The sequence below is a fragment of the Struthio camelus genome, chromosome 3 (assembly GCF_040807025.1).
Source record: "Struthio camelus isolate bStrCam1 chromosome 3, bStrCam1.hap1, whole genome shotgun sequence".
In the NCBI taxonomy this organism is placed as follows: Eukaryota; Metazoa; Chordata; class Aves; order Struthioniformes; family Struthionidae; genus Struthio; species Struthio camelus.
In genome coordinates, this window is record NC_090944.1 from 85,448,327 (window position 1) to 85,465,140 (window position 16,814).

At 38.6% G+C, this 16,814-nt stretch overlaps 1 protein-coding gene across 1 annotated transcript; it reads right to left on the bottom strand.

The window, feature by feature from the left end:
• Positions 1-1,157: 1,157 nt before the first annotated feature.
• Positions 1,158-12,508, bottom strand: LOC104152820 (plasminogen-like). The gene is made up of 8 exons (XM_068936505.1): positions 12,454-12,508; positions 11,423-11,501; positions 10,731-10,870; positions 9,781-9,817; positions 5,844-5,974; positions 4,934-5,006; positions 3,387-3,577; positions 1,158-2,076 (listed from the first exon to the last, which is right to left on the bottom strand). Exons 1-8 carry the CDS (start codon positions 12,506-12,508, stop codon positions 1,955-1,957), a joined length of 828 nt encoding a protein of 275 aa, XP_068792606.1. The 3' UTR covers positions 1,158-1,954.
• Positions 12,509-16,814: the final 4,306 nt, after the last annotated feature.

Here is a 16,814-nt window from a genome sequence, read left to right on the forward strand (position 1 = left end):
TCAATCATCTTACCCCATAAATAGGGGGCAGCCCAGAGCCCATTGAGCTCTCCTGCACAGCAGTGGGCTGCACAGCAGAATCTCCCCTTGAGCAGGGACACCTCTCAAGGTTACTTCTTGAGATCGAGAGATTCCTTACCCATGAGGTAAGGTGACTAATAGCGCACTGAAACTTTGCAAACTTTGCTAAGTTATATCTCTGATTGTGCACATCAATGCAATACTTAGACATAAACCATAGACCGAGTCTGGGACTAAGATTGGATCCAGCTGCACCCAGACTCCTCTGAGAAGGAGTTTGGAAAGCAGTGTGAATCTCATGACTCAACAGAAGGGTCTCCTTGACACTTTTATCTGACCCTGTCCTCCACACAGTAAATAACTGAGTGAACCTTGCCATCAACCCTTGTTAAATCACTGTCTTACTTACAGTTGAACTTTGTTAAATCACTATCTTACCTCAATAAAATATATTACTGCTTCTCTCTTACCAGTGAAGTGCATCACTCCTCACTCATCCGTGACAACTCTTCTTGATGCAACCCAGAATACCATTGGCCTTCTTGGCTACAAGGGCATGTTGCTGGCTCATGGCTAACTTGTTGTCCACCAGGACTACCAGGTCCTTATATACAAGGTAACATGCCAGTAGGCCCTGAACAAATCTATGGTTCATCTGATATTTCTGCGTTCTTTAAAAATCTCCTTTAGTTTGCAGTCAAAGCCCCATTTCAGAGGCTTTGTTTTGATGGAATAATTTGTAGAGAAGCAATTCATCACGCAATCTTTGTGGGAATAAGTCACCCGAGCTGGCCTTCAGGACTACAGGAAAGAATCCAGGGTAACAGGCATCTTTGTAGAGAAAAATCTGCAAAAGCAGTTTCTTTCAATGGAGAAATGTAATGCTCATGACGCTTGACCGTCTGTCGTCCTTCCCCCTGCAGATGCACAAATGTAGCACTACTAAAGACCTTTTACATGATTTTTTCCATGCTTACATCCACTGTGACATTTCCTGCACAGTGCAGGGCTGGAAGATGGACTGCCAAAGAGATTATTGTTGCAATCACTTTTTACAACGCTTTGGAAGAACTTACATGTTTTGCTTAGATATTTCATTAAGCAGAGATAAGAATCTTCTATTACATTTATTAATACATGTTTTATTGAGTTTAAAGTAAATAGCAAAACTATACATAAGAAGCAAGCTTATGCATACAGAGCAAGCTACAACATAGGTCAATGTTTTACAAGCATAATGTCTGGACTGTCTTAGCTCTATGTTTGCTTTAGCCCTCCATACCTTCCTACCACTTTCAGGTATTATGTTGTCATTTATTTTTCTGTCATAAGCTAGGCCTCCCTTTAAGGGGAATCTTGTTCAGTCTCATCTGAGGGAAACAATTTCCCATATTGTTTCCCTCTCCTTTCCCTCTAATAGAAGTGACTGTGATCAGCTGGATATCCTGCAAGTTCTTTCTTTTCAGTGTAGGAAATAACTGGATTATTGGATCCAAAATTTCCTCAGCTTTTCTGAGGCAGCAAAAGGAATCATTGAGGATAGTGGATAATAGAAATAATTAGATAAAAGGCAGCAACGTTTTGACTGATAATATTATGCAGGTAAACCCACTTCTACCCGTAATGTTTACACTGAAGCAAGGTGGGTACTAAGGAACTTATGTTATTTTTTCTTTGCACTATATTTTCAGCAACAGCAGTGAAGAGCTCAGAAGACTTGCATCAGCCTGCCCTGCGAAAAAGTTTTTAAGCTGGCCATTTAGTATTTTACTGCAGCATGTGCGCTCCAGATTTGAGACTCAGTAACAGTTGCAAATTTACCATACACAAAAAGAAGAAAAAAGTATTTTCCCCTTCCACCATTTGTATTTAAGACTCTGGGAAAATCCTGTCTAGAGCTGATTGTCAAGTATGAGGAAGACCTAAAAAAGACTCACTCCGGAGTGAGATAACTGTGGTGATGAGGCTCCTGAGAACTCCACCCTTGACAAGTCCTGTTGCTTCTAGTTTTTGTGACTGCACCACGATAATCTTTACCATTGCCAATAATGCATTCTGAACAGGGAGAGAAAAAGAAACAATGCTTTGCTGTAAAACATTGAGTAAAATTCCAATATAAATGGAAATAAACAGATGGAACTATTTAATTCCCTTCTTCTTACATAAAGAAGTTTTTTTGACCCGTGATATTCTGAGAAAAATAATATACTGAAGAACGTGTACAAAATATCAGTTCACAGACTTTGCTGCAGATGAATGTTATCAGCTGTCACATACACTGCAAATAAAAGACTCCATCATAATGTTTCTAATGCAGTTACTATTACTGACCCACTCCAAATTTAAAATGTAAGAAGTTTCTGCTTCTCACAGATATTGCTCCAGATTCTTTGCTATCACCAGTAGATTTTTTTTTTTTTGCAACTGAGTCACATTTTGAAGCTTTTCTCTTCAGCCACAAGAATTATAAATCATTTTTTAAAGCAAAGTTTAAATTCAGATAGTTCTCACTACTGCAAGAGGCAGGGCTCTGGATGTGTGCCTATTAGCAGCTATGTTACAAGCCCAAAGATTGCTCCTACAAGGTGTTGCACAGAGTACTTAGTACCTTGCTGGCTAAATATTTAGTCTTGTTCTACCTCTTTTCTTCAAAACACAACCGCCCATTGCAATGTTCTATTACATGTAAACCATAGCTTCTGTCAGTAAGGTTTTTAAATAGAAAAACAAGCCAAGTATAAGGGAAATAAAATCCCCAGCAGAGACACTAATAATTTGCTGCCGATGAATGCAGAATGTTAGCTGCACCTGAGCAGAGAACAGAACTTATAAAAGACAACGTAGAGGTATGGCCCTACCCAGGCCCTTAGTTTGAAAGTAGACTCCTGAGATACAGCACCTAGTGTTCAACCTACACCTCACATACCTGTTTTCTGAACATATGAACAGACTTGAGAGATTTGAGGGAAGGTCTACTTTCACCGAGCATACAGGTTAAAGTCTTCTGTACAAAGGATATCTCCAATTACTAAGACAGCCTCTTTGTTTAAGTGGTCTGGAAACAAAATCTTCAAGCCAACTATTAACATCACACCTATATGTGCTGTCATAACTAGTAGCTCTTTCAATACTGTGATGATACAGTCTCAAAACCTCCCATTTAATTTCTTCTGTATCTCCTCTGTTAACATACACATTTGAATGCACAATCCTGGCCACTTAATTCTAAGAAATTGTTTGTAAACTAGAGGAAAGGTACCACTGTTTACCAAACTCTACTGTCATTTAGATTGATTTCAGTAGGTACCTCTTAATTTCGCCCTCTTTAAATTCTAGAGGAGTCAAAGTTGTAGTTAAGTGGTTACCTGTTATGTTTGAACCAGTCATATTAGTGCCTGGGTCTAATGTTGAATAAGGTGGTTCAGGTGAAGCAAGGTGTCCTCCACAGTCACACTTTTGCAGGTTACAATATTCCCATCTCACAGTAGGAACAGTAGTGTAATACCAAGGGGCTATATCATTATCCGGGTTTCGACAATAGTTCTCTCTCAGATCCCTAGAAATATAAATGCAATGCATTTTGATTCATATATAACCCGACAAAAATGCATGGGAATATTTCACAGAATGGGTGATGTGTGCAAAATACAGAAATGGTACAAATTTGTTTCTTTGTTGCATATCACAGAACTCGGATCACTATCAAGTAGAAAGAAATAAGTAATTATTGATGTGGTATAAAGAGCAAGGTGTATATTGTACAACAACATAGCTGTCCGTTTCATTTTTGATAAAAGCTAATAATGTTTGTATCTGTTAGGCCTGGGACCTTACCGTAAGGATTAACAAGAAAGTTTTTTTTAGTGTCAGAAATTGAGAAAACAACAGAATTGTCCCTCCTAACTTTTAGGACCGGTGAACACATATGCATGTGAATTTGAGTGGGGATTGCTATCTAGGAATAGTTCTACTGAATTCAGTGAGCATTTCCTCATGTAAGTGCAAAGTGAAGGTTAGATGGGATAGTAAGGGAAATGGTCTTCCTCTACCTGAGAATCTTAAAGAGTTAAGATAATTTCTCCATCCTGAATCAGAAAAGCAACAAAATCTCCAGGAGTTTTATAAAAAGAAACTTTTCACAAAAATAATAATAGAGTTGATCAGAACAGTACGATTTGGGATGGGATAGAAAGAAGACATGAGCTGTGTGAATAGAGACAGAATGTGAATAGAGATTTATGTGGGAAGCAGTAAAGATACAATACAAGAATTTGTGAAGAAAATGACAGATGAGAGGACTCCAGCAGGATTACTGAAACTGATATATTGTGGATAGACTGAAAAGGACAGGAGTCAGCATTACAGAGCCTGGAAAGGAGATACTATTATTAGTTTCACCATTTTCATTCCAGTGCACAACTAAGGGTGGGCTTGTTAGCCAATGTGATGGCTTTGCCATATAAAAATGGTCCATTCCACAGATAAATATCTAGGCTGTTGAATTCTTTCCCCAGTTACTCACTGAAGCAGCTTTAAAGGCTATTGCAGCTCCCTCAAATAGTAATAAAGAGACAGCTTTGTAAAGCAGGCAGATATTTTGCCACATGCCTTAATGACTATTCTTACATATGTTCTTGAAGAGTAACGGCAACTCTTAAATTCTTTAAGGGCAATTTCAAGGGATTTTTTTTATTTGCATTTAGTCCACAATTTAAATGATGTGGAAAAAAAGATCAAAAGGTCATTTTTAAAGCTTGGACAAATAATAAAGATTCTGATTGAGAAAAATAATAATGAAAAGCGTCATTTTCTTAACAAGGACATTCCCTTCTACTTTTAAGTACTGTAAGACAACTGTGCGTAAAGTGAGAACAACTGGCTAATACAAGACAAAAATGCAAAATAAACATACGCTTTTGGGAAATTGTTTGCCGTTCTGTTGTGACGATGCGGCAGCACTGAGTTCCAAGCTTGGCATTTCTTTCCTGTGATAATAAAAGAAGTTGTTCCACGGTAATCCAGGCCTCTGTCTCGAAAGCACTGCTCTGGACTTGAAGACTGCCTTGGCATATCGCCATTTATAATGAACAACAGAAATCTGTCCCTTAATTTTGTTTATGTGCTTAAATTAAAAAAAAAAAACCTTCATGACAGAGGTAAAAGTCAGAAAAATTAGATAGAATAGTAAGCAGTCGCAGGAATGTTTGAGAATAAAGACTAGAAGGCATCTGTAAGGGTGTCTGGAAAGCCTTCATGCACCAGATGGTACTTAACAAGGGCACTTGCATTTAAATTTCGCTTCTGCATACCACATTTGTTTGGAATAGGAAATCAAAAGGTACACATATAGATCTAAAATTTCTTCAGATTTAATTTTTCATAAGTTAGATTTAGGATTTAAATGTTTTAATGTTCAGGATTTAAAAAATGGTTCATTACTCTTTTGTTGCTTTTTTCTCCTTTCATTCCCATTTTCATTCCACCTCCCCAATAAATGCACTGAGATAGAGACAGACATTTTTCACCAGAAATCTTCGATCATTTTTATTTTTAATATCTTCTTGTTTTTACTTATATGTAAAAGGAAGACTAGAACTCTCTGATTTGTCAATCAGCAGACTTAAAACCTTTACTGTCAGTTCCCGTGAGACCAAAAGGTCCTACTTGCTACCCATGACTGAGTAAGCTTTGCAGCATGCCCACAAGATCAATAAACAAACCATATTGCTGAGCAATATTTTTTTTTGAGATTTTTACAACACAAATGATCATCTTCCACTATATTTTCAGTTTCTGTAGCACAGGTTATCCCGCCTTCTTACCAGTGATTTGTGATGCTATCTGTGGACATGGAGGAATGCTACAATACTGCCATCGTGTTGTGTTGTCAGTGGTATAGCACCAGGGCCTCTTCTTACCATCTGGGTTCCTACAGTAATTTTTATCTAAACCCCTGAAATGGAAACATTGACTGAAAACAACAGCATTCCGGAAATCTTACACAAAGCAGTAGAAAGCAGTAAACTATCTTCCTGACCTGTTTCATGTTTCATTTACTGGACAGTCATCACCATAGGTAAAACATTATCCTATGTTACATGTCCTTTTATTTCAATATACTACTTTTTTGGAAGTGGTCAACCAATCCAGCAATAAAGGTTCCATGGCTGAAGGCTATATGATGAGCTTTTCATGTTTGAAGTTTTCTCTTTTGTGCTCTCAGACCAGGAACAGCTCCATAAAGGCATGCATTAAAACATTCCTACTGTAAGGTCTGTATACTGGCAGCTGAGCAGTCCAGTAAGATTGGCTCATATTCAAAATTCTGACCAGTCTCAAATGGCTTTTGTGCTGGACCTATATGTAGATTCCTATATGTGGGAACATACTCTGATTTGGAGAGTGTATAAGCCCTTAGCAGACAGGAAAAGAAGCCGCAGAGCATCCCATTCTAGAAGTTAAGAGAACTGTCTCCTTCTCTCCCCTCTCTTATGTCTCAAAGCATATTGCTTATTAGAATAATATTGGCTAAAGTGAGATAGCACTGCAAGGAGAGAGAAATGGATATACCAAAGACAATGAAACACCAGTTTATCACAGAAGGCTAGCAAAGTACTCAATATATGATCTGTTCTTGTAGCTAAATAGGATACTGGTCTAGATGAAACTGGTGCAATCTGGTGTGCCATTCTCTTATATTTTCTCAACCTCTGCATCTTTGAACAGGTCTAGACCATTGGGTGCAGCTCAGAGCTTCCAATTCAAACTCCAAGCTGTTGTCCTTCTCTCCTGATCCCTGAGACCTTTAGTCTCTCAGTGACTCTATGTATGTCACACAGATGTGCGTGACAGCTCCAGTGTCACTTGCCAGTCCCACCAGCCCCTGCTACTTTGAATAGATGATTCCAGGCACATACTGCCCTTTCCCTTCACTTTCCTTCTGGACCAGAAACAGAAGAAATTTCCAGTGCCTCTGGGGAGATTTACTTGGTTAGATCCATTGCCCACAGAGTTAAGGTAACCAGCTGCCAGCCCCAGTCAGTTCTTTCCCTGTGTTCCCACACACACACCGCCTTAACCAATGGCTTGTTGCTCAATGGTATTGCGAGCAAAAAACCCTAACCAAACTCAATTTAGAGCATTTTAAAATCAGTGCTGCCTCTTTTAAAGCTGCGTGGCAAGTATACCTATATGATCCAAAAATAGGGGGTAATCAGAAGGTCTGAATTGACCACTACTGTTCCTGGAACACCCAGACCAACCATAGGACCACTTTGAACACTAGTTAGCCAGGAAGGAAACAGGATAGGCTGGAACGGAGAAAGGAGGAGCAGGAAAACGGTGAATGTCACTGAGAAAGGCTTAAGTACCTAATAATAAGCTGTCCAGACAAAAAGAATAATCTAGAAGAAAGAAAGAGCAGTATCAAAGGAAAGAGCTAAACAGGAGTAATAAGCAGAGTAGGGAGGAAGAGACCTGGCATCACATTCACAAATATTTTTACGAGGATCATTTTAGGATAAGTCTTTCTCGGTAATGGTACAGCCTATAACTACGGAAGGTGTTTCTTTTACTTGCAGGGATAGTTCTCGGGAGGTTGCCTATGTTTGTGAGGAAACTGAGTGCTCCAGCGCTGACAGGTATTGCCTGATTCAGTGATGGCTATCCTGTCGCGATAGTCTTTTCCATTCCCTGAAAGACACTGGTGGCCCAGTCCCAAAGTCAATGAGGGTGTAGCTGTGCCAGGAAAAAGAACAAAATAGAAACAATGCCTCAGGTATATGGATATATATATGGATGCCTCAGGATATATGGTTAAGCTTTGTATCATGCAGAACACACTCTTTTTTTTTTTATACAGAAGTGATATTGCTGGAAAGCTATGGCAAGACAAAAACATAGAGAACACATCCTTTTTAGCTTTGTGGAGGGGAGGAGAGAGGGAGCGACAACAAGGTAAACATTAGACTTCCTGAAGCGTGTTCTGTACTTCCTCTTTACAGCTATCAGGCAGCAACATGACCACTCTGAACCCGACTCCACTGCACCAGTCTCAAAAGTAGAGTTGGAAAGTGAAAAAGTGGCATTACTGGAGTAGAGTTGGAAAGTGGGAAAGTGGCATTACTGGAAAGACAAAAGTCAGGTGGAAGAGCAAAGTTACAGACAGCTGGAAAGAGCAAGGGTAAGGCCCAAAGATAAGATATGAGGAGAGGCACTGCAGGGAAAAGAGAGGGAAAAGAAGAGAAAGATGAGGAGGATACTCAGAACAAGGAGTGAAAGGCTTTCAATACAAGTGAAACAGCCTAATAGCAAGAAGGAAAGAAGGAAGGAAGAAATCAAAAAGACTGAAGTGCTTACACAGGGATATGCAGTTGCTATCTATGATCCAAACTTCAAGACTACTTCTAGGGAAGCCAGAGAGCTAGATGCATTAGAAAGATACCGAACAGACAAGAGGTATGAAAAGAGTGAAAGTCTGCAGTTATTTATTTATTTTCCCTGAGGATGAAAATGAATGCATATTTTTCTTGCACTTATGATTTCACTTTGGGAAAAATGTGGTTCTAAAAATTTAATTTGTACCAAAAGTCTTGTTAAATTTTTAAAATCAGCAAGGTAACAGTTTCTTGAATTCAATTTCTTACTTTAGAGAAGCCTATAAGTAGTGATCTCCATTAGTTAGCATGTTTCTTCTTAAAGGCAGAAAAGAAGCATCACTAGGATATATGAGGATATGACTGAGGATCTAAGCATTAGTTTGTCCTTCAATATAAACACCCATTTTAAAGACAATATTCTTAGTTCTTCAAGGCCTGAGTTTGTCTTTCAGGATCCATCTTCACTAAGAAAAAGGCAAGAATTTATCCCATGTTGGCTAACACTAGGCAAAAAATCACCATGAGGCCAGGGTATTTCATGGATGTCCCTTGAGTTAGCAGGTTAGGTGGAAACTAAAACTTGGTGCTCCTGAGATTTAAGCTGACTGACGCCCTCCTCAGGTGTACCAAAAAATAAGGCTGTTGAAGAAAAATTCGGGTCTTCATGACTTCTCTGACAATGCTATACTTTGTAACACTTGTGTGACAACTTTGCCCTCACTGAACTAACACAACTTAACTTAACAGAAACTTAGTGAGTGATTTTTCTTGCTAATGTTTTTCTCACTAATGTTTTCCCACCAATATTTTCTCACACATGCTTCTCTTCTTTCCACTCCACATCCTTTTGATGGGAGCCCAGCAACTGCATGGAGCGACAGCTTGCCCCAGTAGAGCAATTGCTAGAAGTCAGACTCACTGCAGTGAGGAATGTCACAATATTCCCAGCGCTTAGTGGGGCTGGTAGTGAAACACCAAGGCTGAAGTTCGCCATCAGGGTTACGGCAATAATTCATCTTCAGAATTCATCTTCATCTTTCCTTCTCTGGAAAACTGAACATGAGAATGTAAGTTAAGCTTGTGAGTCAGCTATGGTTGGCTGTAGCAATCAGGCTGTCTGCAGGCAGGGTCTCCCAGGCACTGTGGGAATGAGTGGGACAATTCAGCACTGCCTGTGACTCACTTTTCCAAGGTATATCCATGCATATGAGGCTCTTGAGCATCCCAGTGCTGGCACTCAATCCCAGACTCTGTTCTGGAAACTTTTCCGTGGTAGTCTTCACCATTACACTGCATGCACTCCACTGTAGGGCCAAGGCAGAATGAAAACATGAGAGGCAGAAACTCAGTATAGAGCTGGCCCATGAACTCTCACACTTACCTGGCTATTAGCAGAAACATCCCTTCAAATTGCAAAACTAAAGAAAAGGGAAAAACATTGTAAAAATAAAACAATTTTTTTTCCTATCAGGTGACTGTTGTTAATCAATTACATAACATTTGCTTTTCTAAAATACATATTTTAAAAATAATAATATTGGAATTCTACAAATTTTTCTTTAGTATATATCAAAGGGGATTTCTAAGGAGTTCTTAGGGATCACTAACCTACTAGAGATGCTTCCTCTTCAGAATAGCTTCTTCTAAAGAACAGCAAGATTTTCCATGGGAACCATGGAATCCATAAATCACTAACACGCTTTCATCACATTCATCAGTGTGACCTTGATGATCCCAACTCTCTCGATTACTTTTTTCTCTCCTTGAACATAACTCAAGAGTTGCATCTCTATTTTTTAATAGTGCCAGGACAAAATATAGCAAAGCAAAAGAAGGAGGAGCCCTGCCCTAAGGAGAAGCCAAACCAAAACTCATTCCTCTATGCATGAATACTGGATACCCAAAATTTATCCACATTGTAACCTCATCCTCCTTATCTTAATCAAACTTTATCAAACAACAACACTTTAATGGCTGAGTTTTGCTCTATGTCTGCATCAGCAACTTTGGTTTTATCAATTAAAGTGCTATGTGTGATACACTCAAGTTGCCTTTTTCAAAAAAATTATGACCTTTCAGTTGCAGTTCCTTGGTATCTAAAAAATCATTTCACAATTTTAACATAATCCAGGAAACAGTCTCTATGATGAAAATTTTCACTTCAGGCTTTATTTAAATTTACAATTGGAGAAAATCCCCAATTCAAAATAAAACAAATATAGAAGATTCTGAATATTCTCACATGCTTAAATATATAGTACAAAAGAATATCAAAATCATTGCAGAGAATATAATGGGGAGAACGTAAGGAAGAAACATATATACTCTGACCTTCACATTCTGGAATGCTACAGTAATCTAATCTGGTAGCAGGATCTGTTGTGAAACACCATGGTCCATTTTCATTTCGATCAGGATTCCTGCAGTAGTTTTCTTCTAACCCTGCATGCGGGAAATTTTCAGGTGTAAAGCTGTAATTGAAGGATACATGCCATAACAAAAAAGGTGACATTTTCTTGTTTTTAAAATGTTTTGGACTCAGGGCACGCAACCTAAAAGCCAAGAAAATGGATACTCCTCCTGTGGAACTGAAGTTGGCATATTATTCTATAAGCTATCATTAGAAATCTCTCCATAGCTACTGGGATGCCACTGAAGAACCAACAGTCTCATGTCCACAGCTTACAGGAAATGTGATAGTCTCAAAGGACTACAGTGCTCATCAATACTTTTATGCAGCAGATGTGTTTGACTTTAATTGTCATATCTATTATTTCTAACCTACAAGGTGTGTAAGATTAATAGTGCACATAAGAACTGTGATATTTTCTTTGGAAGATACAGCAAGAGGACACTGACTAAGGAACAGAGAGTTTTCAGCAACATGAATGTCATGCTGTGTGAATCTACCTGGTGATCTTCTTGCATGCTTCTCATATAGCAATATTAAAATATTGTTAGGAGATAGACTCATGGATAGAATGATACTATTTCCGTTTCATTTTTCACCTACTATCTCTTACCTATAAAAGGAAATCCTGGCCCCTTTTAAGTTAAGGATGAAATTGTCATTCACGTTAGTTTTTCCAAGTGAGTGTATTCCTTGAACAAGGACCACAAAAATTGGTAGCATATAATAACACTGGAATCACAGTGAGACAAGTTACACACTGTCTTAAAAGCATATCTGTCTTTTTTTTTTTTGGTAAGATCTAAAACTGAGAGTGATAGATATAAGGAGGAAATTATTCATTACAAATTAAACTCAGCAGTATCTGTCTGACAATCTATGGTGTAAAACTGCTTAAAGTATACTATTTATGGATAGTTTAGAAAAAATCAATCATAATATTTAGAGGTACTTACAGAGGTTTCAGTCCAGCTCCTGGTCAAAACAGGGCTGACTGCTAAGCCAGATGAGGTTGCTCAAGACCATATCCAGTTGAATTCTGAGTATCTCCAGGGACAGAGACTCCATAGATTCCCTGGTAACCTGTTTGATTGTTTAATCACCTCCATTAGAAACAATTTTTTTCGGACATGTAGTCAGAATTAAGTAGTGTAATCCTTCTATCTAAATTAGAAAGTGACAAGAGGAAAACATGCATGTAATTTGCATTAAGGACATGAGAAGTTACCAGGAAGTTATTATGCACTGTAAATCCAGACCCAAATTTACCGCTAAATAGCATCTTTATATCATTTCCAAACTTTCTTCTGTCTTGGAAAATGTTGTTTCTTGCCTAGACTATGTACTGACTAGACTAGATTACCTGCAGAATCTAAAGTAATGTTTTCCTTGGGTATTTTGTTATGAGAAGCCTTTATATTTATATCAACGTTGGCTAGATCATGTTAATTGAGCCTGGCTTAAGCTCAACTTTTTGCCTTGTCTGGACAAAGTTATAAACACTGTATAACGTCTATGGTTGCTTTTTTAAAAGGAGACTAAGAATATCTTGTTCAATACATATGGATGAATGCACAGGTGGGAAATCCTCCCACACTGCAGAACTAATCTGATTCTTGAAGCATTTTTTTTAAGATAGCATACCCTCTCTGAAACGTATGCTCTTCATCTCATTTCCTACACCCAAGCACTCATTCATTCTTCCGTTGTTTTAAGATATTTATATACATGGCACAAGGCCCAAGTGACTTTGCCTAAACAGGTAGTATTGGACAAAGCAGATACCAAGGAGCGAACAAAAGGTATAAGCAATTTGTAAAAGGCAAATATGTGTTCTGAATATTTCTTCAGAAACTTTGGACCCATTCTGAGACCTCTTCCCCAACTGCAGAAGAGCTACTCAAGTTCTTTGTCTTCTCCTGGCCTGAAAAGAAAGGGTGGGATCAAAAAGCAGAGACTTCTATGATCCTTTCTGGTTGTATCCCCTAAAAAAAAAAAAAGTACTACTTCTCCCTGATGTTAGGTTTTCAACCTTTTTGAAAACGATTGCCCGTTATAAAATGCTTCAGAAACTGTAGCAAGTTATTGCTGCCTTGAATTAAACCGATGTATAGAGAAACATATGGCCAGAAAGAATCTAAAAAGTTCATCTCTTTCAAAAAAGCATCCTCTGCATGTGTTAATGGCGTTAACTTCATTAATTCAAATGCAAGGCAAAAAAATCTTACCATAGCACAGAAATGCGAGGGAGAGAAAGATGGCTTTGCTAATCTCCATTTTGGCCCAGCAGGCTCGTGCCGGAAGTTGTGTGTGTTCGTGCACAAAATTTTATCAATTCCCGCTGGAATTATGCATCAACCAGCAAATGTGGTGAAAGCAGTTTATCATTTCCTCAGTTTCAATCTCCTTTTTAAATCTCCAAACGTTACCATGAATGTAAGAGGTTACAAAATAATACTCACATGTTGGTACTGGCTGCTGGGAAAGGTGAAGGCACTCTCGTTTTACTAAACACCTGTTACTCTGACATGGTTACGCCTCATTTTATTTAACTAAGGACAATATTGGTGAAAATCACGGACAACATCTCCGAACGGAATCCCAGTCTCTGCATGTTTAACTCCAATAGTCCATGCTAACTTCAGTCACATTGCCGCACGGATTAAGAAGACATCTTTCCTGATTTACATCACTGCAGGCAGAGGCTGAAATTAGCACAGATAACATTAGCTGCCTCCAACCATTGTAGAGTTTCTGTGAAAGAAGAAACCCTTTTCTCACTTATTCCCTCAATGAGCTCTTGAGCTGGGTTTTGTTACTGTTGGCTTGGACAAAAAGGCTTGTGAGACTTTGGTTGGTTCCATCTAGTTATTTCAGGTTACTCCCACTCTTCCAAAGGTTGAGCCTTACACATAGCATTCTTAGAAATGTCTCTGTCAGAGCCTCAAATTAAGATGAACCTTTAATATGTCAAAAGGTATGCTAGCAAACAGTAGAGGAAAAAGGGGAGAAGATAGAAATGTAGGCTGATCTCTTAAGCTGCTGATTACAGTCTTGCAAACTAGCTGAACTCAACCTACTTGAATATTCCTGGTATGAGGCAGTTGCATACAAGCTGTAAAGGCCAAATGTCCTTGAATCTTACACATGCAATTACCTAATCATAAAGCCAGACCTCTTCGCCCATGTTGCAGCCTGATTTTAACAGCAATTCAATTTGCCTTACTCAGACACCCCTTCCTTTGGAAAAAAATGTATTTGCAGCAGTGTTCTCAGTCAGGTTAAGAAACAGAGGATCATAATCAAGGAATAATAGATTTAAACAGGCAAGGCTTACTCTCTGGAGTCTACAAGAGAAAGGGTTATATACAATATAAGAAACGCAGGATTATAAAGGACCTTCGATCTAGTTCCCTGCAATTGGAGATCTGCACTTTACCCTCACACACAAAAATTATGTTGTTTGCTCATCCCCTACACATTACTCCTACAGGAAGGATGTTCTTCATCCTCATTGCTCTAACATTGTGGTAAAGAGGCATGAAAGTGCAAATATGCAAGAGCAAGGACTGGTGTAAATTGGGAAGGAGTCGGATAAACTATCATTTGCGAGACTGTGAAATCTCACATAATTTAGAGTGAATTCTGTCTGACATAAATTTCTCTAGTAGGATCTCCTAACAGTAGGTTTGTTTGACTTTCTGCTTGGTTGGTTGGTTTTTGAATCAAAAACTATTTCAAAATATCTGGCAAAGCCTAGTAGTGCACAAAGTCTCACTAGAGGCAGACGCTGCTTGGAGTCCCAGTGCCCTTTTAAAACAAGACTTTCATTTGTGGAAATTCTTAGCTCTACAGACAGAAATGAAATGCTTAAGCCCAAGGAAGTGGTCGTCAACTGAAGAGAGAAGCGGTTATACTCAACACAGCTGGAAAAAAACAGCTAAATAGAGGGCTAGAAAGCAGTACATAAGGATTCAGTTGTCCTTTGGCTGACAGTGTATAGCTGTTGTGCAATTGTGCCTGATGCACTGCAATTTCAAGAAAGAAGGGCTGAAAGCACTGTAAACTGCACAACAGCCCTGGCATTTGACCTCTTGATGTTAAATTTCTTTATCAATCGGACTCTCTAGCACTTACACTGTCCACTGACAAGTTGTATGACGGAATAATTAAAATCGACTCAAAGCTGGGCTCATAGGACTTATGTAGCTACAGTTGCTCTGATGTAGGGCAGAGGGATAGAACAGACAATCCTATTTTTCTCTGAAATGCTCTAGTACCTTGGATCTGAGCTCTTTGTACTCCCAACAGTCCAGGAAGTTGTGTCACCCAGTACTTGGAACAAGGGTGGGGCAGACTCCACCACTAGCTCCGAAACAGATATCCCTGTGTCTTGGGTCACTTCTCCATGTCTCTTTTCCTGTTCCAGTCTGAAGTTTAAATTTCAAAGTTTGAACCTCTGAAGAACCTTCCTGAACAAGTTTCAAGAAGCACAGTTCAATAATTTAAAACTCTCTGATAATATGAATATTTTATTCTACAAACGAATTTTGTCATTTTAAAATGTTTTGCCTCTTTTGCACTGAGAATATACCAAGCGTTCTCAAATACTTTAGCTATTCAAACATTTACAGCTTTACTGGATATCGGGTAAATTAAATGAGCATAAATATAAGGTACATCCTGTGGACTTCAGCTTTGGAAAAAGGTCAGACAAAATGAGATTTTTTTTCCTGCAAGTAAAATAAGATTTTTTAATAATAAGATTTTTTTACTGAGTTGAAACAGTAAATCCGGGGGTTAGTACATGGAAAAAGCAATGCAAACATGCAGAGGAGGATGCTGGCTTGTTTTCTGTAGCTGAGATGGAACAGAATGTGGAGAATTCGTAAGCTTTTTAAGGATAGCGATAGGAATTTTATTTCCTGTAACTGTAAACTAGAGAATAGCCTTGAATTAATATAATAAACTAATAAGTATGCAGATATCTTACCAAAAGTGTAGGAGAAGATTCCACTGGTAAGCATTTAAATTGTATTTTCGAACTGAAAATCAGAAGATGGAATCTGGAATGAGAGAGCTGTTTAAAACACAGAAATTTAGGGTTGCTGAAAGGAAAATACCTAAAAGCTTTCAACAGTCCAAATTTTGAGTTTTGCCTCAAAAGACTCAGATGCTCTTGGCTGAGTAGGAGCTTCTACCTACAGAAGGAAGAAGAATCCTTCAGACACAGTACAGCGGAAAACAACCAATAATGCCTCACAAAGTAGATTACTGAGGTAAAAATCTCTCTCATGTTCTGCAAAAATGTTACCAAAGAATAATAGGATACTGGGAAGAATTTGGAAGGAAGGGGTGTATAGTCCAGCAAGGACTTCCTGAAAGGGAAATTTATACTGAAACTCAGTACCCCAGCTTAGAAGCAGGTCAAATGGCAGCACCATTCTTGGGGAAGACACAGGAAAACCTTATGGTGTCTTGTTCCTACGGGAAAAGAATTGCAGAATGGAATTCAACTTAGTTAACTTAAGATAAAGGTAAGATACAAGGCAAATGCTGATGTCTAACTAGTCTATGACTAATTAGTCACCCCTCAGATTCCCTTTCCAATCAACGGAGAGATACGTATTTTGGAAACAGTTCATCTGACTAAATATATATGTCTACTCCAGGATGAGTCACATCCTGGGAACTGTCATTTCTCTCATTGACTACAAAAGGAACTTAGTGCAATGAATGTAGCACTAGACATCTATACTGTAGATCTCTGCATTTAATCAGATAAATCCACCTACAGTGTACACAGTTACATGGAGAAAGTGCTTACTTCACTTCCATCTGCTCTCAAGAATGTGCTGAGCAAGTGCTCTTTCCATGCGGACATGCTCACCATTAATGGTGAAAACAAATGGGAAAAACAAAGAACATTCGGGCCTTTTTATTTACCATTTTTTGCTGCTGAGAGACCACAAGGAATAAATGATCTGTCATCAAGTTCCACATAT

Coding starts and splice junctions, on each gene's coding strand:
- LOC104152820 (XM_068936505.1), bottom strand. CDS start 12,508: ATGAATGAGTGCTTGGGTGTAGGAAATGAGATGAAGAGCATACGTTTC. Junction 11,502..12,453: donor GAGCATACGTTTCAGAGAGG/GTATGCTATCTT, acceptor TCCTTGTTCAAG/GAATACACTCACTTGGAAAA. Junction 5,007..5,843: donor GATAGCATCACAAATCACTG/GTAAGAAGGCGG, acceptor TTATTATCACAG/GAAAGAAATGCCAAGCTTGG.